General features: G+C 45.7%; 1 protein-coding gene across 2 annotated transcripts in view; it reads left to right on the forward strand.

Annotated features, from left to right (window-relative positions):
- Nucleotides 1-256: 256 nt before the first annotated feature.
- Nucleotides 257-26,687, forward strand: part of LOC124032148 (LHFPL tetraspan subfamily member 3 protein-like) — a 55,499-nt gene continuing 29,068 nt past the window's right edge. Inside the window, exon 1 of one of the 2 annotated variants that reach the window (XM_046344297.1) lies at nucleotides 257-1,963. In XM_046344297.1, coding sequence (XP_046200253.1) covers nucleotides 1,531-1,963 — 433 coding nt within the window. In that variant the 5' untranslated portion in view covers nucleotides 257-1,530. The remainder of the gene's footprint in view (nucleotides 1,964-26,687) is intronic. The other variant, XM_046344306.1, reaches the window with a different exon arrangement.

A 26,687-nucleotide genomic window follows, 5' to 3' on the forward strand; every position in this document is an offset into this window, starting at 1 on the left:
TGTAGGTATGTTTGTTACATGTGAGGGTACTTTATTTTTGAAGATTAAAGTTGCAGTCATCCAAACACAATATGGCCACACAGGTGAATAAGTCGCTCCGGTAATAATGGCCAATGATGTCTGTTTCATTCTAGTAAATTGGTATGTGGTAAGGTGCCTCTTTCCTCGTGCACCAGCATACTTGAATGTCCTTCCTCATCTAATCTGACATCCTCCTGTGAGGCGTTCAGTCCTGCACGACAGGTAGTCTACCATCTTTAACTCAGTCATAGAGACCGAGTGACCGGGAGAGGCGCGCCGCGTGCACTAACCGGACCACTGAATCTGAGAGGCCATTTTCGCCCTGACCGAGCCGCGTGAGCATTTGAAATTTGTTTTGCGATTATTGTACAGCCTCCATTTCGACGCGCAACCTGTCAAGCGCAGATCATGTGATTGCGAGGATGTGGGCTTGTCTTGTCGTCCGGATCTGTCCGTAACCTACAGACGGTACCAAAGCCAGAACGCGAGGTTGTGGGATTGATGCAGCAGTGTTTGGACGGCTAGTCACGAATGTAGGGCTACACATCTCTTTGAAATATATTGCTTGGATAGAATGTAACAGGCTATATTTAAACACCTCATGGGGCAGACAGATGCAATGTTGTTATAGGTTGAGAGAACTGAACGTCAGCGTTGACACGCACACCGCTGTCCGCTTCATCTGGTGCGGTTATTGAATCGTGTCTCTTCCTCTTCTCCTCTCCTTTCTTTCAGCATCACTGACAGAGGCTGCTGATGCTGCCGTAGCTCGTGAAAATATTATCCGTAGCAAAGTACCGGGACAGGGCTGTGTGTAATTTATCCCGGTCTAGATGCTGTGAATTATCTCGCAGGATTGTGATTTGGGTTTACGGGAGGGAATGCATCATAGACATTGTGTTTCGTTTGCTCCGGTTTGATTCTGTCGCTGTCGTCTACATTGCCTAGGAAATTGGAGGCATAGCCTATTGCAGTCGCTGCTGTTCTGTAAGCTAAATGTCATGTGTAATATCCGAATGACAATCTGATATTTGCTGTGTTTTTCAAGGAGGTATTCCGGGGACATACGCAAGTGACACGTGCCCAGAGAGCGATGTGTCTGACAGACGTGCATTCGTAGCCTACGAGAGAGGTGGGAGGGAATTATTTCTCACATACACTAGTTCAGGAGTCGCCAAGTTCTCAGAGTTATCAGTTAGGCTAAATATAGGAGCGAGCTTGCAGATAAACGTTTTGACTATCCAGTTTATGCACCAGCATCGGGATGCGACGTCATGAGTTGAATATGCTGGCCAGATGTTCCCTTTGATGTGATTCATTCAATCTAGGCTAGGCCTACTGTTGGGTGTTTTTTACAGCAGAAATAACTACGGACTCCTGCATTTCTCAACTAATTAATTAGTCGGTTAATTAGCCCCCCCCCCCCGTTTCTTGTCTACCTAATTTAAATAAGCATATCTAGGCTACTTCATAATACCCGGACTGGGATACAACACAAACTGTGCTACAATGATACCCGGATCGGCCGCGTCGATGCTCCCATCTATGTCGTCGGATGACATTAAACTATACCAGCATAACTACGTCCGCAACTCCCGTGCCATCGGACTCCTGTGGGCCATTTTCACCATCCTGTTCGCCATCTTGAACGTGGTGATCTTCAGCCAGCCCTATTGGATCGGAGACGGCGTGGACACCCCACAGGCCGGCTACTTCGGCCTCTTCCACTTCTGCACCGGCGACGGAATCCAGAGAGAGCTCGACTGCACTGGGACCTTCACAGAGTTCGCTCAGATCCCTTCCACCGCGTTCAAGGCCGCGTCGTTCTTCGTAGGAATGTCGATGATGTTGGTGATGGCTTGCATCGCTTCCTTCACTCTCTTCTTCCTGTTCTCCACCACCACCGTCTATAAGATCTGTGGCTGGATGCAGGGGGCCTCGGGTAAGTGATGACTGCCACTAGGACCTAGGCAGCTTGTTTTGAGTAATGTCTTGGAAGTAGGCCTAAACCTTCCCCCCTGCATGGTTGGTGTATAGCCTTTTAGGTTAACTGTAGGACTACAAATGAACGGAATATGATCTATTACTTTTTACCTGGCCAGGTTAAGTGATCAAAAGTTAATACATATATTGCCATATTTCGTATTTGAGTTTTATTAGGGATCCCCATTAGCTGCTGCCAAGGTGTGCTGAAAGTCTGTTGTCAGTTCGTGTACTGTAAAATAGCATTCTATTTGGTCAAACTTTTTTCCCCCCAAAATATTACAAAGGTTTGGTAACAGGTTGATCGGTGGGGCTATTTGAGCCAGCAATGGAGACTTTACTATTCTTAGGTAGCGGAATGACTTTAGCTTCCCTCCAGGCCTGAGGGCATACACTTTCGTATAGGCTTAAATTGAAGATGTGGCGAATAGGAGTGGCAATATATAATCCTCAGTCATTTTCCATCCAAGTTGTCAAACCTCGTTGGCTTGTCATTGTTGATAGACAATCGTTTTTTTCACCTCTTCCACACTCACTTTACGGAATACAAAATTACAACGCTTGTCTTTCGTCATTTGGTCAGATATACTTAGATGTGTGGTGTCAATAATCAGTTTATTTTAGGGATCCTGAGTGGCACAGCGGTCTAAGACACTGATATCACAGAGCTAGAGGCGCTACTGCAGACCTGGGTTCGATCCCGGGCTGTATCGCATCCAGCCATGATCGGTAGTCTGATCACTAGGGCAGCGCCCAATTGGCCCAGAGTGTTGGGGTAGGCAGAGTAGTCTGTGTTGGGGTAGGCAGAGTAGTCTGTGTTGGGGTAGGCAGAGTAGTCTGTGTTGGGGAAGGCAGAGTAGTCTATTGGGACTAGGCAGAGTAGTCTGTGTTGGGACTAGGCAGAGTAGTCTGTGTTGGGACTAGGCAGAGTAGTCTGTGTTGGGACTAGGCAGAGTAGTCTGTGTTGGGACTAGGCAGAGTAGTCTGTGTTGGGGTCAGCAGAGTAGTCTGTGTTGGGGTCGGCAGAGTAGTCTGTGTTGGGGTCGGCAGAGTAGTCTGTGTTGGGGTCGGCAGAGTAGTCTGTGTTGGGGTCGGCAGAGTAGTCTGTGTTGGGGTCGGCAGAGTAGTCTGCGTTGGGGTCGGCAGAGTAGTCTGCGTTGGGGTCGGCAGAGTAGTCTGCGTTGGGGTCGGCAGAGTAGTCTGCGTTGGGGTCGGCAGGGTAGTCTGCGTTGGGGTCGGCAGAGTAGTCTGCGTTGGGGTCGGCAGAGTAGTCTGCGTTGGGGTCGGCAGAGTAGTCTGCGTTGGGGTCGGCAGAGTAGTCTGCGTTGGGGGAGGCAGAGTAGTCTGCGTTGGGGGAGGCAGAGTAGTCTGCGTTGGGGGAGGCAGAGTAGTCTGCGTTGGGGGAGGCAGAGTAGTCTGCGTTGGGGGAGGCAGAGTAGTCTGCGTTGGGGGAGGCAGAGTAGTCTGCGTTGGGGGAGGCAGAGTAGTCTGTGTTGGGGGAGGCAGAGTAGTCTGTGTTGGGGGAGGCAGAGTAGTCTGTGTTGGGGGGAGGCAGAGTAGTCTGCGTTGGGACTAGGCAGAGTAGTCTGCGTTGGGACTAGGCAGAGTAGTCTGCGTTGGGGTCGGCAGAGTAGTCTGCGTTGGGGTCGGCAGAGTAGTCTGTGTTGGGGTAGGCAGAGTAGTCTGCGTTGGGGTCGGCAGAGTAGTCTGCGTTGGGGGAGGCAGAGTAGTCTGCGTTGGGGGAGGCAGAGTAGTCTGCGTTGGGGGAGGCCGTCATTGTAAATCAGATGTACTTGTCTAGTTAAATAAAGACATCCAATAAAAAAATAGTATCAGTGTTTGTTGCCGGCATGTCATGTCTAAGTCCGCCGAAATCTGTAAAGTAGTTGGCAATATCAGAGGGTTTTGTGATGAATGAGCCGTCTGATTCAAATGAATTATCGAGGTGAGTTCGCCCTTTTTGCCCAAAATTTCATTGAAGGTGCTCCAAAGCTTTTTACTATCATTCTTTATGTCATTGATCTTTGTTTCATAGTGTGGTTTCTTCTTCTTTTTATTCAGATTAGTCACATGATTTCTCAGTTTGCAGTACGTTTGCCAATCGGTTGTGCCGTCAGACCTGTTTTCCATTCCTTTTGCCTCATCCTTCTCAACCATACCATTTTTCCATTTCTCATCAATCCACAGGGATTCAACTGTTTTTAACAGTCATTTTCTTAATGGTTGCATTGCTTATTAATAACTGGGATAAACCATTTCATAAATGTGTCAAGTGCAGCGTCTGGTTGCTTCTCATTACTCACCACAGACCAACAGCGTCTGGTTGCTCCTCATTACACACCACAGACCAGCAGCATCTGGTTGCTCCTCATTACACACCACAGACCAGCAGCGTCTGGTTGCTCCTCATTACACACCACAGACCAGCAGCGTCTGGTTGCTCCTCATTACACACCACAGACCAGCAGCGTCTGGTTGCTCCTCATTACACACCACAGACCAGCAGCATCTGGTTGCTCCTCATTACACACCACAGACCAGCAGCGTCTGGTTGCTCCTCATTACACACCACAGACCAGCAGCGTCTGGTTGCTCCTCATTACACACCACAGACCAACACATAGTCTACACATCATCAACATAGGAATCACTACAGAACGTATTGTATGACCTTATTCACTATAATAGGCCCAGCCTTTGGAGCTTTGGTTTAACTAGATATGGCTACTATATTGTGATCACTACATCCTATCAATTATAATCAAAAGTATTATCTCAATGAGTTTCAGAGATAGTCAGAATATGAATGTCATCTGTTGCTAGCAAATGATTTAAATCACCCAGAAAAATATACCTACTTTTTAATATCAGTGTCTTAAATGCATGGTTCAAGTCAAGTGTTTGGTTTTTAATTTTCCATGTTTACCCTTGAAAGAAAGTGTTAGGAGTGCCCACTCCTGTCATAATCGCCAACGCTGGTTAGGAGCTGTCTAGTTTAATGCCAGCTGTAAAGCGGCAGACAGGTAGCGCTGAATGGATGGCCTTAAATAACACTTGGTGCTGTCCATGGTGCTGAAATGACAGCCGTGTCACTTACAGCTGGATGCATGGCCGAGCAGTTTGGTGCTGTCCATGGTGCTGAAATGACAGCTGTGTCACTTACCTCCTGTCAATGGTGTTGAATGCATGGCCGCGCAGTTTGGTCAGTTGACGCTGTCCATGGTGCTGAATTGGACTATTAGGGGTTGGGGGGGGGGAGGTGGGGTTGCACCTGTGCTGCGGTCATGTTGTTGTCACAGGTGTATAAAGGTAATCCAGGACAAAAGAAGATGATGTCTGGACATATCGCAGCATTATGAACATACAGTAGTAGCTATATCTCAGGATCAGCTTTGTCTCTTGAAATAAAAAATACAAAAATGGGTTTTGAACACTACACTTTTTCTCCTCAGCTTTGTTCATTACGCATCTATTTAGCCAGTACAACTGACTCATTCTGATTGGCTCCACAGCGTGAACGCAATTACACAACCCCATGCCAGGCTTCCTTCCCTTGAATTGAACTCGATGCTGGCAGGAGTCACCTGATTGAACATGAATACTAAATGGCTTACAGCCATCATTACCAGAACAGCCTTAGTACTTCCCACTGACACAACAGCTAATTGGGCTATGTTCCAAATGGCAACTTGTTCCCTTTATAGTGCACTACTTTAGACCAGCAGGGCTCTATATAGGAATAAGGGTGTGATTTGGGACTCAACTCAACCTTAGAGATGATTGTACAACATCAACATATCCTTCCTTAGCATTGTAATGCTAATATGATACATTCTAAAAGTAGATTTTCTAGAACCCTCTATATCAGAGAAGATTCCATTCCTGGAATCTTCCATCTTCTCTTTCAAATCAATCTACACATGTAAACATTGCATCACAGACCACAGCTGCTTCTATTTGGCCCTGTTCCTTTTCCACACACACACACACACACACACACACACACACACACACACACACACACACACACACACACACACACACACACACACACACACACACACACACACACACACACACACACACACACACACACACACACACACACATGGTGAATGAGAGAACAGGCCTTTTCACCTCCATTACATTTAGCTCAAGGTCAGGTTGGGTTAGATTAGGTCAGGTTGGGTTGGGATGGGTTAGATTAGGTTGGGTTGGGTCAGGTTGGGTTAGATTAGATTAGGTTGGGTTAGGTTGGGTCAGGTTGGGTTAGATTAGATTAGGTTAGATTAGGTTGGGTTGGGTCAGGTTGGGTTAGATTAGATTAGGTTGGGTTAGATTAGATTAGGTCAGGTTGGGTTATATTAGATTAGGTCAGGTTGGGTTAGATTAGATTAGGTCAGGTTGGGTTGGGTGGGGTTGGGTTAGATTAGATTAGGTTAGGTTAGTTTAGGTTGGGTCAGGTTGGGTTAGATTAGGTTAGATTAGGTTAGGTTGGGTTGGGTCAGGTTGGGTTAGATTAGATTAGGTTGGGTTGGGTTGGGTTGCGTTGGGTTGGGTTGGGTTGCGTTGGGTTGGGTTGGGTTAGATTAGATTGGGTTAGATTAGATTAGGTTGGGTCAGGTTGGGTTGGGTCAGGTTGGGTTAGATTAGGTTGGGTTGGGTTGGATTAGGTTGGGTTGGGTTAGGTTGGGTTAGGTTGGGTTGGGTTAGGTTGGGTCGGGTTAGATTAGGTTGGGTTGGGTTAGGTTGGGTTAGATTGGGTTGGGTTGGGTTAGGTTGGGTTGAGTTAGATTGCGTTGGGTTAGGTCAGGTTAGGTTAGATTGGGTTAGGTTAGGTTATGTTAGATTCAGACAGGTTAGGTTAGATTGGGTCAGGTTAGGTTGGGTTAGGTTGGGTTAGATTAGGTCAGGTTGGGTTAGATTAGGTCAGGTTGGGTTATGTCAGGTTGGGTAAGATTAGGTCAGGTTGGGTTAGGTCAGGTTGGGTTAGATTGGGTTAGATTAGGTCAGGTTTGGTTGGGTTAGGTTGGGTCAGGTTTGGTTATATTAGGTCAGGTTGGGTTAGGTTAGGTTTGGTTAGGTCAGGTTCGGTTAGATTAGAGTAGGTCGGGTTAGGTTGGGTTGGATTAGGTCAGGTTAGGTTGGGTTATATTAGGTTAGGTTATATTTGGTCAGGTTGGGTTAGATTAGGTCAGGTTAGGTTAGGTCGGGTTGGGGTAGATTAGGTCAGGTCGGTCGGGTTAGATGAGGTGAGGTTTGGTTCGGTTAGATTAGATTAGGACAGGTTGGGTTAAATTAGGTCAGGTTGGGTTCAGTTAGATTAGGTTAGGTCGGGTTGGGTTGGGTTAGGTTAGGTCAGGTTGGGTTGGATTAGGTCAGGTTGTGTTGGATTAGGTCAGGTTGGGTTGGGTTAGGTCAAATTGGGTTAGATTAGGTTTGGTTAGATTAGGTCAGGTTGGGTTAGGTTAGATTAGGTCAGGATTGGTTAGGTTAGGTCAGGTTGGGTTAGGTGTGGTCAGGTTGGGTTGGGTTAGATTAGGTCAGGATTGGTTAGGTTAGGTCAGGTTGGGTTAGGTCAGGTTGGGTTGGGTTAGATAAGGTCAGGTTTGTTTGCTTTAGATTAGGTTGGGTCAGGTTTGGTTATATTAGGTCAGGTTTGGTTATATTAGGTCAGGTTGGGTTAGATTAGGTCAGGTTTGGTTCGGTTAGATTAGGTCAGGTTGGGTTAGATTAGGTCAGGTTGGGTTGGATTAGGTCAGGTTGGGTTAGATTAAGTCAGGTGGGGTGGGGTTTGGGTTAGGTTAGGTTGGGTAGGGTAGGGTTAGATTAGGTCAGGTTCGGTTAGATTAGGTCAGGTCAGGTTGGGTTAGGTCAGGTTGGGTTAGGTCAGGTTGGGTTGGGTTAGATTAGGTCAGGATTGGTTAGATTAGGTCAGGTTGGGTTATGTCAGGTTGGGTAAGATTAGGTCAGGTTGGGTTGGGTCAGGTTGGGTTAGGTTAGGTTAGGTCAGGTTGGGTTAGATTAGGTTAGATTAGGTTGGGTTGGGTCAGGTTGGGTTAGATTAGATTAGGTTGGGTTGGGTTGCGTTGGGTTGGGTTGGGTTAGATTAGGTTGGGTTAGATTAGGTTAGGTTGGGTTAGGTTGGGTTGAGTCAGGTTGGGTTAGATTAGATTAGGTTGGGTCAGGTCAGGTTGGGTTGGGTTAGATTGGGTTGGGTTGGGTTAGGTTAGGTTGGGTTAGGTTGGGTTGGGTTGGGTTAGGTTGGGTTAGGTTGGGTTGGGTTAGATTAGATTAGGTTGGGTCAGGTTGGGTTGGGTCAGGTTGGGTTAGGTCAGGTTGGGTTAGATTAGGTTGGGTTGGGTTGAATTAGGTTAGGTTGGGTTAGATTAGGTTGGGTTGGGTTGGGTTAGGTTGGGTTGAGTTAGATTGCGTTGGGTTAGGTCAGGTTAGGTTAGATTGGGTTAGGTTAGGTTATGTTAGATTCAGTCAGGTTAGGTTAGATTGGGTCAGGTTAGGTTGGGTTAGGTTGGGTTAGATTAGGTCAGGTTGGGTTGGGTTGGGTCAGGTTGGGTTAGGTTAGGTCAGGTTGGGTTGGGTTAGATTAGGTCAGGATTGGTTAGATTAGGTCAGGTCAGGTTGGGTTAGATTAGGTCAGGTTGGGTCAGGTTAGGTTAGATTAGGTCAGGTTAGGTTGGGTTGAGTCAGGTTGGGTTAGATTAGATTAGGTTGGGTTAGGTCAGGTTGAGTTAGGTTAGATTAGGTCAGGATTGGTTAGATTAGGTCAGGTTGGGTTATGTCAGGTTGGGTAAGATTAGGTCAGGATTGGTTAGATTAGGTCAGGTCAGGTTGAGTTAGGTTAGATTAGGTCAGGATTGGTTAGATTAGGTCAGGTTGGGTCAGGTTTGGTTATATTAGGTCAGGTTGGGTTAGGTTAGGTTTGGTTAGGTCAGGTTCGGTTAGATTAGAATAGGTCGGGTTAGGTTGGGTTGGATTAGGTCAGGTTAGGTTGGGTTATATTAGGTTAGGTTATATTTGGTCAGGTTGGGTTAGATTAGGTCAGGTTAGGTCGGGTTGGGGTAGATTAGGTCAGGTCGGTTGGGTTAGATGAGGTGAGGTTTGGTTCGGTTAGATTAGATTAGGACAGGTTGGGTTAAATTAGGTCAGGTTGGGTTCAGTTAGATTAGGTTAGGTCGGGTTGGGTTAGGTTAGGTCAGGTTGGGTTAGGTTAGGTCAGGTTGGGTTGGATTAGGTCAGGTTGTGTTGGATTAGGTCAGGTTGGGTTGGGTTAGGTCAAGTTGGGTTAGATTAGGTTTGGTTAGATTAGGTCAGGTTGGGTTAGGTGTGGTCAGGTTGGGTTGGGTTAGATTAGGTCAGGATTGGTTAGATTAGGTCAGGTTGGGTTAGGTCAGGTTTGGGTTAGGTCAGGTTGGGTTGGATTAGGTCAGGTTGGGTTAGATTAGGTCAGGTTTAGATTAGGTCAGGTTGGGTTGGATTAGGTCAGGTTGGGTTAGATTAAGTCAGGTGGGGTGGGGTTTGGGTTAGGTTAGGTTGGGTAGGGTAGGGTTAGATTAGGTCAGGTTCGGTTAGATTAGGTCAGGTCAGGTTGGGTTAGGTCAGGTTGGGTTAGGTCAGGTTGGGTTGGGTTAGATTAGGTCAGGATTGGTTAGATTAGGTCAGGTTGGGTTATGTCAGGTTGGGTAAGATTAGGTCAGATTGGGTTGGGTCAGGTTGGGTTAGATTAGGTCAGGTTGGGTTGGGTTAGATTAGGTCAGGTTGGGTTGGGTCGGGTCGGGTTGGGTTAGATTAGGTCAGGATTGGTTGGGTTAGGTTGGGTCAGGTTTGGTTATATTAGGTCAGGTTGGGTTAGGTTAGGTCAGGTTAGGTTAGGTCGGGTTGGGGTAGATTAGGTCAAGTCGGTCGGGTTAGATGAGGTGAGGTTTGGTTCGGTTAGATTAGATTAGGACAGGTTGGGTTCAGTTAGATTAGGTTAGGTCGGGTTGGGTTAGGTTAGGTCAGGTTGGGTTAGGTTAGGTCAGGTTGGGTTGGATTAGGTCAGGTTGTGTTGGATTAGGTCAGGTTGGGTTGGGTTAGGTCAAATTGGGTTAGATTAGGTTTGGTTAGATTAGGTCAGGTTGGGTTAGGTTAGATTAGGTCAGGATTGGTTAGGTTAGGTCAGGTTGGGTTAGGTGTGGTCAGGTTGGGTTGGGTTAGATTAGGTCAGGATTGGTTAGGTTAGGTCAGGTTGGGTTAGGTCAGGTTGGGTTGGGTTAGATAAGGTCAGGTTTGTTTGCTTTAGATTAGGTTGGGTAGGTTTGGTTATATTAGGTCAGGTTTGGTTATATTAGGTCAGGTTGGGTTAGATTAGGTCAGGTTTGGTTCGGTTAGATTAGGTCAGGTTGGGTTAGATTAGGTCAGGTTGGGTTGGATTAGGTCAGGTTGGGTTAGATTAAGTCAGGTGGGGTGGGGTTTGGGTTAGGTTAGATTGGGTAGGGTAGGGTTAGATTAGGTCAGGTTCGGTTAGATTAGGTCAGGTCAGGTTGGGTTAGGTCAGGTTGGGTTAGGTCAGGTTGGGTTGGGTTAGATTAGGTCAGGATTGATTAGATTAGGTCAGGTTGGGTTATGTCAGGTTGGGTAAGATTAGGTCAGGTTGGGTTGGGTCAGGTTGGGTTAGGTTAGGTTAGGTTAGGTCAGGTTGGGTTAGATTAGGTTAGATTAGGTTAGGTTGGGTTGGGTCAGGTTGGGTTAGATTAGATTAGGTTGGGTTGGGTTGCGTTGGGTTGGGTTGGGTTAGATTAGGTTGGGTTAGATTAGGTTAGGTTGGGTTAGGTTGGGTTGAGTCAGGTTGGGTTAGATTAGATTAGGTTGGGTCAGGTCAGGTTGGTTTGGGTTAGGTTAGGTTGGGTTAGGTTGGGTTGGGTTGGGTTAGGTTGGGTTAGGTCAGGTTGGGTTAGATTAGATTAGGTTGGGTCAGGTTGGGTTGGGTCAGGTTGGGTTGGGTCAGGTTGGGTTAGATTAGGTTGGGTTGGGTTGGATTAGGTTAGGTTGGGTTAGATTAGGTTGGGTTGGGTTAGGTTGGGTTAGGTTGGGTTAGATTGGGGGTTGGGTTGGGTTAGGTTGGGTTGAGTTAGATTGCGTTGGGTTAGGTCAGGTTAGGTTAGATTGGGTTAGGTTAGGTTATGTTAGATTCAGTCAGGTTAGGTTAGATTGGGTCAGGTTAGGTTGGGTTATGTTGGGTTAGATTAGGTCAGGTTGGGTTGGGTTAGATTAGGTCAGGATTGGTTAGATTAGGTCAGGTCAGGTTGGGTTAGATTAGGTCAGGTTAGGTTAGATTAGGTCAGGTTAGGTTGGGTTGAGTCAGGTTGGGTTAGATTAGATTAGGTTGGGTTAGGTCAGGTTGGGTTAGATTAGGTCAGGATTGGTTAGATTAGGTCAGGTTGGGTTATGTCAGGTTGGGTAAGATTAGGTCAGGATTGGTTAGATTAGGTCAGGTCAGGTTGAGTTAGGTTAGATTAGGTCAGGATTGGTTAGATTAGGTCAGGTTGGGTCAGGTTGAGTTAGGTTAGATTAGGTTGGGTTAGGTTAGGTTTGGTTAGGTCAGGTTCAGTTAGATTAGAGTAGGTCGGGTTAGGTTGGGTTGGATTAGGTCAGGTTAGGTTGGGTTATATTAGGTTAAGTTATATTTGGTCAGGTTGGGTTAGATTAGGTCAGGTTAGGTTAGGTCGGGTTGGGGTAGATTAGGTCAGGTCGGTCGGGTTAGATGAGGTGAGGTTTGGTTCGGTTAGATTAGATTAGGACAGGTTGGGTTAAATTAGGTCAGGTTGGGTTCAGTTAGATTAGGTTAGGTCGGGTTGGGTTAGGTTAGGTCAGGTTGGGTTAGGTTAGGTCAGGTTGGGTTGGATTAGGTCAGGTTGTGTTGGATTAGGTCAGGTTGGGTTGGGTTAGGTCAAGTTGGGTTAGATTAGGTTTGGTTAGATTAGGTCAGGTTGGGTTAGGTGTGGTCAGGTTGGGTTGGGTTAGATTAGGTCAGGTTTGGTTAGATTAGGTCAGGTTGGGTTAGGTCAGGTTGGGTTGGGTTAGGTCAGGTTGGGTTGGGTTAGGTCAGGTTGGGTTGGGTTAGGTCAGGTTGGGTTGGATTAGGTCAGGTTGGGTTAGATTAGGTCAGGTGGGGTTAGATTAGGTCAGGTTGGGTTGGATTAGGTCAGGTTGGGTTAGATTAAGTCAGGTGGGGTGGGGTTTGGGTTAGGTTAGGTTGGGTAGGGTAGGGTTAGATTAGGTCAGGTTCGGTTAGATTAGGTCAGGTCAGGTTGGGTTAGGTCAGGTTGGGTTAGGTCAGGTTGGGTTGGGTTAGATTAGGTCAGGATTGGTTAGATTAGGTCAGGTTGGGTTATGTCAGGTTGGGTAAGATTAGGTCAGGTTGGGTTGGGTCAGGTTGGGTTAGATTAGGTCAGGTTGGGTTGGGTTAGATTAGGTCAGGTTGGGTTAGGTCAGGTCGGGTTGGGTTAGATTAGGTCAGGATTGGTTGGGTTAGGTTGGGTCAGGTTTGGTTATATTAGGTCAGGTTGGGTTAGGTTAGGTCGGGTTAGGTTAGGTCAGGTTGGGTTGGATTAGGTCAGGTTAGGTTGGGTTATATTAGGTTAGGTTATATTAGGTCAGGTTGGGTTAGATTAGGTCAGGTTAGGTCGGGTTGGGGTAGATTAGGTCAGGTCGGTCGGGTTAGATGAGGTGAGGTTTGGTTCAGTTAGATTAGGTCAGGTTGGGTTAGGTCAGGTTGGGTTGGATTAGGTCAGGTTGGGTTGGATTAGGTCAGGTTGGGTTGGGTTAGGTCAAGTTGGGTTATATTAGGTTTGGTTAGATTAGGTCAGGTTAGGTGTGGTCAGGTTGGGTTGGATTAGGTCAGGTTGGGTTGGATTAGGTCAGGTTGGGTTGGATTAGGTCAGGTTGGGTTAGATTAGGTCAGGTTGGGTTGGATTAGGTCAGGTTGGGTTAGATTAAGTCTGGTGGGGTGGGGTTTGGGTTAGGTTGGGTAGGGTAGGGTTAGATTAGGTCAGGTTCGGTTAGATTAGGTCAGGTTGGGTTGGGTTAGATTAGGTCAGGATTGGTTAGATTAGGTTGGGTTAGATTAGGTCAGGTTGGGTTAGGTCAGGTTGGGTTAGGTCAGGTTGGGTTGGGTTAGGTCAGGTTGGGTTAGGTCAGGTTGGGTTAGATTAGGTCAGGTTGGGTTAGGTCAGGTTGGGTTGGGTTAGATTAGGTCAGGTTGGGTTAGGTCGGGTCGGGTTGGGTTAGATTAGGATTGTTTGGGTTAGGTTGGGTCAGGTTTGGTTATATTAGGTCAGGTTGGGTTAGGTTAGGTTTGGTTAGGTCAGGTCAGGTTCGGTTAGATTAGAGTAGGTCAGGTTAGGTCAGGTTGGGTTGGATTAGGTCAGGTTAGGTTGGGTTATATTAGGTCAGGTTGGGTTAGATTAGATTAGGTCAGGTTAGGTTAGGTCGGGTTGGGGTAGATTAGGTCAGGTCGGTCGGGTTAGATGAGGTGAGGTTTGGTTCGGTTAGATTAGGACAGGTTGGGTTAAATTAGGTCAGGTTTGGTTCAGTTAGATTAGGTCAGGTTGGGTTAGGTCAGGTTGGGTTGGATTAGGTTGGGTTGGGTTAGGTCAAATTGGGTTAGATTAGGTTTGGTTTGATTAGGTCAGGTTGGGTTGGGTTAGATTAGGTCAGGTTTGGTTTGGTTAGTTTGAGTTATATTGGGTTGGGTTGGGTTGGGTTATATTAGAATAGGTCAGGTTTGGTTTGTTTGGGTTATATTGGGTTGGGTTAGGTCAGGTTGGTTTTGGTTAGATTAGGTCAGGTTGGGTTAGATTAGGTCAGGTTGCATTGGGTTAGATTAGGTCAGGTTGGATTGGGTTGGGTTGGGTTTGGTTGGGTTAGGTTCGGTCAGGTCGGGTTGGGTTAGATTAGGTCAGGTTTGGTTGGGTGAGGTTGGGTTGGGTTAGATTAGGTCAGGATGGATTGGGTTAGACTAAGTCAGGTTGGGTTGGGTTAGGTTAGGTCAGGTTGGTTGGGTTTGGTTAGATTAGGTAAAGTTGGGTTAGATTAGGTCAGGTTTGGTTTAGGTTAGGTCAGGTCGGGTGGGTTAGATTAGGTCAGGTTTGATTTGGTTAAATTAGGTCAGGTTTGTTTGGGTTAGTTTAGGTCAGGACAGGTTGTGTTATATTAGGTCAGGTTTGGTTTAGGTTAGGTCAGGTCGGGTGGGTTAGATTAGGTCAGGCTTGTTTGGCTAGGTCATGTCGGTTTCGGTTGGGTTAGATTAGGTCAGGTTGGGTTAGATCAGGTTTGGTTTTGTTGGGTTAGGTTGGGTGGGGTCGGGTCAGATTGGGTTAGATTGTCAGGTTGGGTTAGATTAGGTCAGGTTTGGTTGGGTTAGGTTGGGTTAGATTAGGTCAGGTTTGGTTGGGTCAGGTTGGGTCAGGTTGGGTTGGGTCAGATTAGCTCAGGTTTTGTTGGGTTAGGTTGGGTTAGATTAGGTCAGGATGGGTTAGATTAGCTCAGGTTTGGTTGGGTTAGGTTGGGTCAGATGAGCTCAGGTTGGGTTACATTAGCTCAGGTTTTGTTGGGTTAGGTTGGGTCAGGTTGGGTTGGGTTAGATTAGGTCAGGATGGGTTGGATTAGGTTGGGTCAGGTTGGGTTAGATTAGGTCAGGTTAGGTTGGGTTAGGTTGGGTCAGGTTGGGTTAGATTAGGTCAGGTTAGGTTGGGTTAGGTTGGGTCAGGTTGGGTTAGGTTGGGTCAGGTTGGGTTAGATTATGACAGGTTGGGTTAGATTAGGTCAGGTTGGGTTGGGTTGGGTTACATTAGGTCAGGTTGGGTTTGTTTGGGTTAGGTTGGGTCAGGTTGGGTTACATTAGGTCAGGTTGGGTTACATTAGGTGTGGTTTGGTTGGGTTATATTAGGTGTGGTTTGGTTGGGTTACATTAGGTCAGGTTGGGTTACATTAGGTGTGGTTTGGCTGGTGTAGTTTGGTGGAAATCATCCATCCGTTATGTAGAATTGATGTTGAATAATAATAAACTACATTTGTCAATCTGACTCCATGGTTACATGAATACATACAGCAGGCCCCGTGTCTCTGTAGGATCTAGTAACTTTGTCAATCTGACTCCATGGTTACATGAATACACAGCAGGCCCCGTGTCTCTGGAGGATCTGGTAACTTTGTCAATCTGACTCCATGGTTACATGAATACACAGCAGGCCCCGTGTCTCTGGAGGATCTAGTAACTTTGTCAATCTGACTCCATGGTTACATGAATACACAGCAGGCCCTGTGTGTCTCTGGAGGATCTAGTAACTTTGTCAATCTGACTCCATGGTTACATGAATACACAGCAGGCCCTGTGTGTCTCTGGAGGATCCAGTCTTGCATCACCTCTCAGTATGACTATAATAAACATGTATCTATCTTACACTGTAATGCAATTATTAAAGAGGCCAGATACAAATAGCTAATCCTGGCGACCCAATGTTTTAGGATTCATTTATTGAGGCAAGCAGTTTAGGGATGTCAAATTGGTACCCAAGCATGTGCTCTGTGTATAGTGGAATTAACAACTATCAAAAGACCTAGGAAATTACAGGCATGTAGTCAATCAAATAATTACTCTGTAAAAAGAGGAATGCATTTACTCAATTAAACTAATATAATTTATTAGTCACGAAATAATTGACACTCAAACAATTCCAGTGTGCATTATATGCCTGATACATTCCAGAATCAACACAGAGTGACTGTTACCAACAGGCTGATTTAAACGCAGTGTGTGTCTAAGAGGGAACACAGTGTGTGTCTAAGAGAGAACACAGTGTGTGTCTAAGAGAGAACACAGTGTGTGTCTAAGAGAGAACACAGTGTGTGTCTAAGAGAGAACACAGTGTGTGTCTAAGAGATAACACAGTGTGTGTCTAAGAGAGAACACAGTGTGTGTCTAAGAGGGAACACAGTGTGTGTCTAAGAGGGAACACAGTGTGTGTCTAAGAGAGAACACAGTGTGTGTCTAAGAGGGAACACAGTGTGTGTCTAAGAGAGAACACAGTGTGTGTCTAAGAGAGAACACAGTGTGTGTCTAAGAGGGAACACAGTGTGTGTCTAAGAGGGAACACAGTGTGTGTCTAAGAGAGAACACAGTGTGTGTCTAAGAGGGAACACAGTGTGTGTCTAAGAGGGAACACAGTGTGTGTCTAAGAGGGAACACAGTGTGTGTCTAAGAGGGAACACAGTGTGTGTCTAAGAGGGAACACAGTGTGTGTCTAAGAGGGAACACAGTGTGTGTCTAAGAGAGAACACAGTGTGTGTCTAAGAGGGAACACAGTGTGTGTCTAAGAGAGAACACAGTGTGTGTCTAAGAGGGAACACAGTGTGTGTCTAAGAGAGAACACAGTGTGTGTCTAAGAGAGAACACAGTGTGTGTCTAAGAGGGAACACAGTGTGTGTCTAAGAGAGAACACAGTGTGTGTCTAAGAGAGAACACAGTGTGTGTCTAAGAGAGAACACAGTGTGTGTCTAAGAGAGAACACAGTGTGTGTCTAAGAGAGAACACAGTGTGTGTCTAAGAGAGAACACAGTGTGTGTCTAAGAGGGAACACAGTGTGTGTCTAAGAGAGAACACAGTGTGTGTCTAAGAGGAACACAGTGTGTGTCTAAGAGGGAACACAGTGTGTGTCTAAGAGGGAACACAGTGTGTGTCTAAGAGGGAACACAGTGTGTGTCTAAGAGGGAACACAGTGTGTGTCTAAGAGGGAACACAGTGTGTGTCTGAGAACACAGTGTGTGTCTAAGAGGGAACACAGTGTGTGTCTAAGAGAGAACACAGTGTGTGTCTAAGAGGGAACACAGTGTGTGTCTAAGAGAGAACACAGTGTGTGTCTAAGAGGGAACACAGTGTGTGTCTAAGAGAGAACACAGTGTGTGTCTAAGAGAGAACACAGTGTGTGTCTAAGAGGGAACACAGTGTGTGTCTAAGAGGGAACACCGTGTGTGTCTAAGAGAGAACACCGTGTGTGTCTAAGAGAGAACACCGTGTGTGTCTAAGAGAGAACACCGTGTGTGTCTAAGAGAGAACACCGTGTGTGTCTAAGAGGGAACACCGTGTGTGTCTAAGAGGGAACACCGTGTGTGTCTAAGAGGGAACACCGTGTGTGTCTAAGAGAGAACACCGTGTGTGTCTAAGAGAGAACACAGTGTGTGTCTAAGAGAGAACACAGTGTGTGTCTAAGAGAGAACACAGTGTGTGTCTAAGAGAGAACACAGTGTGTGTCTAAGAGGGAACACCGTGTGTGTCTAAGAGAGAACACAGTGTGTGTCTAAGAGGAACACAGTGTGTGTCTAAGAGAACACAGTGTGTGTCTAAGAGAGAACACAGTGTGTGTCTAAGAGAGAACACAGTGTGTGTCTAAGAGAGAACACAGTGTGTGTCTAAGAGGGAACACAGTGTGTGTCTAAGAGAGAACACAGTGTGTGTCTAAGAGGGAACACAGTGTGTGTCTAAGAGAGAACACAGTGTGTGTCTAAGAGGGAACACAGTGTGTGTCTAAGAGGGAACACAGTGTGTGTCTAAGAGAGAACACAGTGTGTGTCTAGAGAGAACACAGTGTGTGTCTAAGAGAGAACACAGTGTGGGTCTAAGAGGGAACACAGTGTGTGTCTAAGAGAGAACACAGTGTGTGTCTAAGAGAGAACACAGTGTGTGTCTAAGAGGGAACACAGTGTGTGTCTAAGAGAGAACACAGTGTGTGTCTAAGAGAGAACACAGTGTGTGTCTAACACAGTGTGTGTCTAAGAGGGAACACAGTGTGTGTCTAAGAGGGAACACAGTGTGTGTCTAAGAGGGAACACAGTGTGTGTCTAAGAGGGAACACAGTGTGTGTCTAGAGGAACACAGTGTGTGTCTAAGAGGGAACACAGTGTGTGTCTAAGAGGGAACACAGTGTGTGTCTAAGAGGGAACACAGTGTGTGTCTAAGAGGGAACACAGTGTGTGTCTAAGAGGGAACACAGTGTGTGTCTAAGAGAGAACACAGTGTGTGTCTAAGAGGGAACACAGTGTGTGTCTAAGAGAGAACACAGTGTGTGTCTAAGAGGGAACACAGTGTGTGTCTAAGAGGGAACACAGTGTGTGTCTAAGAGGGAACACAGTGTGTGTCTAAGAGAGAACACAGTGTGTGTCTGTGAGAGAACACAGTGTGTGTCTAAGAGAGAACACAGTGTGTGTCTAAGAGGAACACAGTGTGTGTCTAAGAGAGAACACAGTGTGTGTCTAAGAGGAACACAGTGTGTGTCTAAGAGAGAACACAGTGTGTGTCTAAGAGGGAACACAGTGTGTGTCTAAGAGAGAACACAGTGTGTGTCTAAGAGGGAACACAGTGTGTGTCTAAGAGGGAACACAGTGTGTGTCTAAGAGAGAACACAGTGTGTGTCTAAGAGAGAACACAGTGTGTGTCTAAGAGAGAACACAGTGTGTGTCTAAGAGGGAACACAGTGTGTGTCTAAGAGAGAACACAGTGTGTGTCTAAGAGGAACACAGTGTGTGTCTAAGAGGGAACACAGTGTGTGTCTAAGAGAGAACACAGTGTGTGTCTAAGAGAGAACACAGTGTGTGTCTAAGAGAGAACACAGTGTGTGTCTAAGAGAGAACACAGTGTGTGTCTAAGAGAAACACAGTGTGTGTCTAAGAGAGAACACAGTGTGTGTCTAAGAGAGAACACAGTGTGTGTCTAAGAGAGAACACAGTGTGTGTCTAAGAGAGAACACAGTGTGTGTCTAAGAGAGAACACAGTGTGTGTCTAAGAGAGAACACAGTGTGTGTCTAAGAGAGAACACAGTGTGTGTCTAAGAGAGAACACAGTGTGTGTCTAAGAGAGAACACAGGAGCTTGGTAGCAAGTTCTCATAGTATGAGCCTTTTCACTGCCGGTTAACCCCCCCGACCCTCGACCCCCTACCCCGAAAGGCGGGAACATCACTGTGTGTGGTTGTGTGTGGTTGTGTGTGTCTATGTGTGGTTGTGTGTGTCTGTGTGTGTCTGTGTGGTTGTGTGTGTCTGCGTGGTTGTGTGTGTCTGTGTGTGTCTGTATGTGTCTGTGTGTGGTTGTGTGTGTCTGTGTGTGTCTGTGTGTGGTTGTGTGTGTCTGTGTGTGGTTGTGTGTCTGTGTGTGTCTGTGTGTGTTGTGTGTGTCTGTGTGTGGTTGTGTGTGGTTGTGTGTGGCTGTGGTTTTCTGTGTGTGGTTGTGTGTGTCTGTATGTGTCTGTGTGTGTCTGTATGTGTCTGTGTGTGTCTGTGTGTGTCTGTGTGTGGTTGTGTGTGGTTGTGTGTGTCTGTGTGTGGCTGTGGTTGTCTGTGTGCGGTTGTGTGTGTCTGTGTGTGGTTGTGTGTGTCTGTGTGTGGTTGTGTGTGTCTAAATCAAATCAAATGTATTTATAAAGCCCTTCTTACATCAGCTGATATCTCAAAGTGCTGTACAGAAACCCAGCCTAAAACCCCAAACAGCAAGCAATGCAGGTAGGCCAGAACCAAGGAAGAAACCTAGAGAGGAACCAGGCTATGAGGGGTGGCCAGTCGTCTTCTGGCTGTGCCGGGTGTCTGTGTGTGGTTGTATGTATAGTGTGTGTGTGTAGGTCTGAGCGATATGAAGTAAAAATGACATCTCCATTTTTTCAAACTTATGGACGATTGATAATATATGCAGCGCCTTTGGAAATTATTCCGATTCCTTGATTTTTTCCACATTTTGTTACGTTACAGCCTTGTTTTAAAATGGATCAAATTATTTTGTTTTCCTCATTAATATAAACACAAGTTTGCCAAAAGGCACCAAAAGGTGGACTCAAATTAAGTTGTAGAAACATCTCAAGGATGATCAATGGAAACAGGATGCACCTGAGCTCAATTTTGAGTCTCATAGCAAAGGGTCTGAATGAAGGTATTTATGTTTTTAATTTTTGAATACACTTGGAAACATTTCTAAAAAACCTGTTTTTGCTTTGTCTGTATGGGGTATTATGATGTCATTATGGGGTATTGTGATGTCATTATGGGGTATTGTGATGTCATTATGGGGTATTGTGATGTCATTATGGGGTATTGTGATGTCATTATGGGGTATTGTGATGCCATGATGGGGTACTGTGATGTCATTATGGGGTATTGTGATGTCATTATGGGGTATTGTGATGCCATGATGGGGTATTGTGATGCCATGATGGGGTATTGTGATGCCATGATGGGGTATTGTGATGCCATGATGGGGTACTGTGATGTCACTATGGGGTACTGTGATGTCATTATGGGGTATTGTGAAGCCATGATGGGGTATTATGATGTCATTATGGGGTATTGTGATGTCATTATGGGGTACTGTGATGTCATTATGGGGTACTGTGATGTCATTATGGGGTATTGTGATGCCATGATGGGGTATTGTGATGCCATTATGGGGTACTGTGATGTCATGATGGGGTACTGTGATGTCATTATGGGGTATTGTGATGCCATGATGGGTACTGTGATGTCATTATGGGGTATTGTGATGTCATTATGGGGTATTGTGATGTCATGATGGGGTATTGTGATGTCATTATGGGGTATTGTGATGTCATTATGGGGTACTGTGATGTCATTATGGGGTACTGTGATGTCATTATGGGGTATTGTGATGTCATTATGGGTATTGTGATGTCATTATGGGGTATTGTGATGCCATGATGGGGTATTGTGAAGCCATGATGGGGTATTGTGATGTCATTATGGGGTATTGTGATGTCATTATGGGGTATTGTGATGTCATTATGGGGTATTGTGATGTCATTATGGGGTATTGTGATGCCATGATGGGGTATTGTGATGCCATGATGGGTACTGTGATGTCATTATGGGGTACTGTGATGTCATTATGGGGTATTGTGATGCCATGATGGGGTATTGTGATGCCATGATGGGGTATTGTGATGCCATGATGGGGTACTGTGATGTCATTATGGGGTACTGTGATGTCATTGTGGGGTACTGTGATGTCATTGTGGGGTACTGTGATGTCATTATGGGGTACTGTGATGTCATTATGGGGTATTGTGATGTCATTATGGGGTATTGTGATGTCATTATGGGGTACTGTGATGTCATTATGGGGTACTGTGATGTCATTATGGGGTACTGTGTGTAGATTGTTGAGGATTTGTATTAATTTAATCGATTTTAGAATAAGGCTGTAATGCATGTGAATATGTGTCAGTTAACAGTGTGTGAGTATCTCACTGGATCTCAGAGGAGCATTTCTCTCTCGGTTGAAAGGGCAGCAAGAGAGGCTGCCAGGAAAACCCAGGGAAACAAAGGCTGCGTCTTTAATCAGCGAGTAAAAAACACTAAGAGACATTATAGAAGGAGCTACTCAAAAATGTCTGCCATCCACAGAAGGTTGGTGGCACCTTAATTAGGGAGGATGTGCTGGTGGAATAGGTGGAAATATACCAAACACATGGTTTCCATGGCCTGCTATAGCCCTGTACTGACTTGTGTTTCCATGGCCTGCTATAGCCCTGTACTGACTTGTGTTTCCATGGCCTGCTATAGCCCTGTACTGATTTGTGTTTCCATGGCCTGCTATAGCCCTGTACTGACTTGTGTTTCCATGGCCTGCTATAGCCCTGTACTGACTTGTGTTTCCATGGCCTGCTATAGCCCTGTACTGACTTGTGTTTCCATGGCCTTCTATAGCCCTGTACTGACTTGTGTTTCCATGGCCTTCTATAGCCCTGTACTGACTTGTGTTTCCATGGCCTTCTATAGCCCTGTACTGACTTGTGTTTCCATGGCCTGCTATAGCCCTGTACTGACTTGTGTTTCCATGGCCTGCTATAGCCCTGTACTGACTTGTGTTTCCATGGCCTTCTATAGCCCTGTACTGACTTGTGTTTCCATGGCCTGCTATAGCCCTGTACTGACTTGTGTTTCCATGGCCTGCTATAGCCCTGTACTGACTTGTGTTTCCATGGCCTTCTATAGCCCTGTACTGACTTGTGTTTCCATGGCCTTCTATAGCCCTGTACTGACTTGTGTTTCCATGGCCTGCTATAGCCCTGTACTGACTTGTGTTTGCATGGCCTGCTATAGCCCTGTACTGACTTGTGTTTGCATGGCCTGCTATAGCCCTGTACTGACTTGTGTTTCCATGGCCTGCTATAGCCCTGTACTGACTTGTGTTTCCATGGCCTGCTATAGCCCTGTACTGACTTGTGTTTCCATGGCCTGCTATAGACCTGTACTGACTTGTGTTTCCATGGCCTGCTATGGCCCTGTACTGACTTGTGTTTCCATGGCCTGCTATGGCCCTGTACTGACTTGTGTGTTCCATTGCCTGCTATAGACCTGTACTGACTTGTGTTTCCATTGCCTGCTATAGACCTGTACTGACTTGTGTTAGAGGGGTAGAGAGAGAAAGAGAGTGGTAGAGGGGTAGAGAGATGCTCCAGAGATCTATTTCCATTTCATCCGCCAGTTGATGCTGATGTGGCTATGGAGTTGGTAAGTGTGGAGTGTGTGATGTGTGGATGGCCATGTGCATGCCTAAGTGTGTTTGTGATTTAGCATGCAGAAAGCAGGGTTGTGACTCCAGTTGATTTGATTGAAACAGGTCAAAGGTCAGAACAGACAGTTTCATGCAGCGCTAGGCGATTTAAGAAGGAACTCCTGCAGAGAATACAGATTGCTTTTGCAGTTATCCCCAAATTTCTCCTCCTCATCTCTCGTTTTACTTAGCGACTAAATTCTCCTACTTGAGCAGGGGCATTCAGATTTGGGGTTCTTCTGTAGTCAGAGCGGGTCTCATTGCTGCAGTGTCATGGTACTTAATAACTTCAACATTTCTCCTTTACCTTAGTGCCTGTGTCTCACTTCTGATTCACAGTCAAAATGATTCAAAACACAAAGCATGTTATTCAACCAGTGAATCAGATCAGGGAGATCTATGTTTTACTGGTATGTTATGTACCGCACAGTAGAGTAGACACCCATCGACTAAAGCTTTCTACCTACTTCAGGTATCTCTCTGTCTCTGTCTCTCTATCTCTCTCAATTCAATTCAAGGGGCTTTATTGGCATGGGAAACATACAGTGCCTTGCGAAAGTATTCGGCCCCCTTGAACTTTGCGACCTTTTGCCACATTTCAGGCTTCAAACATAAAGATATAAAACTGTATTTTTTTGTGAAGAATCAACAAGTGGGACACAATCATGAAGTGGAAGGACATTTATTGGATATTTCAAACTTTTTTAACAAATCAAAAACTTAAAAATTTGGGCGTGCAAAAAAAAAAGTCTAAGTCTCTATAATGCTCTCTCTCTCTCTGAGTCTCTATAATGCTCTCTCTCTCTGAGTCTCTATAATGCTCTCTCTCTGAGTCTCTATAATGCTCTCTCTCTGAGTCTCTATAAGGCTCTCTCTCTCTCTGAGTCTCTATAATGCTCTCAGTCTAAGTCTCTATAATGCTCTCTCTCTCTCTGAGTCTCTATAATGCTCTCTCTCTGAGTCTCTATAATGCTCTCTGTCTGAGTCTCTATAATGCTCTCTGTCTGAGTCTCTATAATGCTCTCTGTCTGAGTCTATAATGCTCTCTCTGAGTCTCTATAATGCTCTCTGTCGGAGTCTCTATAATGCTCTCTGTCGGAGTCTCTATAATGCTCTCTCTCTGAGTCTCTATAAGGCTCTCTCTCTGAGTCTCTAATGCTCTCTCTCTGAGTCTCTATAATGCTCTCTCTCTCTGAGTCTCTATAAGGCTCTCTCTGAGTCTCTATAATGCTCTCTCTCTCTGAGTCTCTATAATGCTCTCTCTCTCTGAGTCTCTATAATGCTCTCTCTCTCTGAGTCTCTATAATGCTCTCTCTGAGTCTCTATAATGCTCTCTCTCTGAGTCTCTATAAGGCTCTCTCTCTGAGTCTCTATAAGGCTCTTTCTCTCTGAGTCTCTATAAGGTTATTTCTCTCTGAGTCTCTATAAGGCTCTTTCTCTCTCTGAGTCTCTATAAGGCTCTCTCTCTGAGTCTCTATAAGGCTCTCTCTCTGAGTCTCTATAAGGCTCTCTCTCTGAGTCTCTATAAGGCTCTCTCTCTCTGAGTCTCTATAAGGCTATTTCTCTCTGAGTCTCTATAAGGCTCTTTCTCTCTCTGAGTCTCTATAAGGCTCTTTCTCTCTCTGAGTCTCTATAAGGCTCTCTCTCTGAGTCTCTATAAGGCTCTCTCTCAGTTCAATTTGATTTCAAATTAAGGGCTTTATTGGCATGGGAAACCTGTTTACATTGCCAAAGGAAGTGAAATGGATAAACAAAAGGGAAATAAACAATACAAAGTCAATAGTAAATATTACACTCAAACAAGTTTGAATATAGACATTTCATGTCCCATAATATGTATATTTACGTGGTTGTAGCGATGTGCAAATAGTTCAAGTACAAAATAAATAAACATTAATATGGGTTGTATTTACAATGGTGTTTGTTCTTCACTGGTTGCCCTTTTCTTGTGGCAACAGGTCACAAATCCTGATGCTGTGATGGAACACTGTGGTATTTCACCCAATAGATATTGGAGTTTTTCAAAATGTGATTTGGTTTTCGAATTCTTTGTGGATCTGTGTAATCTGAGGGAAATATGTCTCTCTAATACGGTTATGCATTGGACAGGAGGTTAGGAAGTGCAGCTCAGTTTCCACCTCATTTTGTTGGCAGTGAGCACATAGCCTGTCTTCTCTTGAGAGCCAGGTCTTGCTCAATTGCAAAGCTATGCTCACTGAGTCTGTACATATGTAACAGTATAACTTTAGACCGTCCCCTCGCCCATACCCGGGCGCGAACCAGGGACCCTCTGCACACATCAACAACTGACACCCACGAAGCATCGTTACCCATCGCTCCACAAAAGCCACGGCCCTTGCAGAGCAAGGCGAACCACTACTTCAAGGTCTCAGAGCAAGTGGCGTCACCGATTGAAACGCGCACCGCTAACTAAGCTAGCCGTTTCACATCCATTACACATACTCAAAGCTTTCCTTCATTTTGGGTCAGTCATAGTGGTCAGGTATTCTGCCACTGTGTACTCTCTGTTTAGGGCCAAATAACATTCTAGTTTGCTCTGTTTTTTTGTCAATTCTTTCTAATGTGTCAAGTAATTATATTTTTGTTTTCTCATGATTTGATTGGGTCTAATTGTGCTGTTGTCCTGGGGCTCTGTGGGTTCTGTTTGTGTTTGTGAACAGAGCCCCAGGACCAGCTTGCTTAGGGGACTCTTCTCCAGGTTCATCTCTCTGTAGGGTGTGTTTGTGTTTGTGAACAGAGCCCCAGGACCAGCTTGCTTAGGGGACTCTTCTCCAGGTTCATCTCTCTGTAGGTAATGGCTTTGTTATGGAAGGTTTGGGAATCGCTTCCTTTTAGGTGGTTGTAGAATTTAACGGCTCTTTTCTGGATTTTGATCATTAGTGGGTATTGGCCTATTTCTGCTCTGCATACATTATTTGGTGTTTTACGTGGTACACAGAGGATATATTTTGCAGAATTCTGCATGCAGAGTCTCAATTTGGTGTTCATCCCATTTTGTGAATTCTTGGTTGGTGACCCGACCTCACAACCATAAAGGGTGATGGGTTCTATGACTGATTCAAGTATTTTATTCAAGTATCCCACCACCAGATGGGATGGCGTATCGCTGCAGAATGCTGTGGTAACCATACTGGTTAAGTATGCCTTCAATTCTAAATAAATCACAGACAGTGTCACCAGTAACGCACACCCAGAACATCACACCACCTCCTCCAAGCTTCACCGTGGGACCCACACATGTGGAGATCATCTGTTCACCTACTCTGCGTCTCACAAAGACACGGCAGTTGGAACCAAACATTTTAAATTTGGACTCATCAGACCAAAGGACAGATTTCCACCAGTCTAATGTCCATTTCTCATGTTTCTTGGCCCAAGCAAGTCTCTTATTATTGGTGTCCTTTAGTAGTGGTTACTTTGCAGCAATTTGACCATGAAGGCCCGATTCACTCAGTCTCCTCTGAACAGTTGATTTTGAGATGTGTCTGTTACTTGAACTCTGAAGAAATGTATTTGGGCTGCAATCTGTGTAGAAGATGTAGGTGCTGCTGTAGGCCCTCCTTGGTTGGGGACAGAGGCCCCAGATCATCAGCAAACCGCAGACATTTGACATCAGCTTCTAGTAGGGTGAGGCTGGGTGCTACAGACTGTTGAGGTGCCCTCGCCAATTCGTTGAAATATATGTTGAAGAGGGTGGGGTTTAAGCTGCATCCCTGTGCAGTTAACTCTAATGAACTTATCCTCTGCAGCAGAGGTAACTCTGGGTCTTCCTTTCCTGTGGCAGTCCTCGTGAGAGACAGTAAACTCTAATGAACTTATCCTCTGCAGCAGAGGTAACTGAGTCTTCCTTTCCTGTGGCGGTCCTCGTGAGAGACAGTTAACTCTAATGAACTTATCCCCTGCAGCAGAGGTAACTCTGGGTCTTCCGTTCCTGTGGCGGTCCTCGTGAGAGACAGTAAACTCTAATGAACTTATCCTCTGCAACAGAGGTAACTCTGGGTCTTCCTTTCCTGTGGCGGGTCCTCATGAGAGCCAGTTTCATCAGAGCGCTTGAT

Source organism: Oncorhynchus gorbuscha, linkage group LG01 (genome assembly GCF_021184085.1).
Source record: "Oncorhynchus gorbuscha isolate QuinsamMale2020 ecotype Even-year linkage group LG01, OgorEven_v1.0, whole genome shotgun sequence".
NCBI lineage: Eukaryota > Metazoa > Chordata > Actinopteri > Salmoniformes > Salmonidae > Oncorhynchus > Oncorhynchus gorbuscha.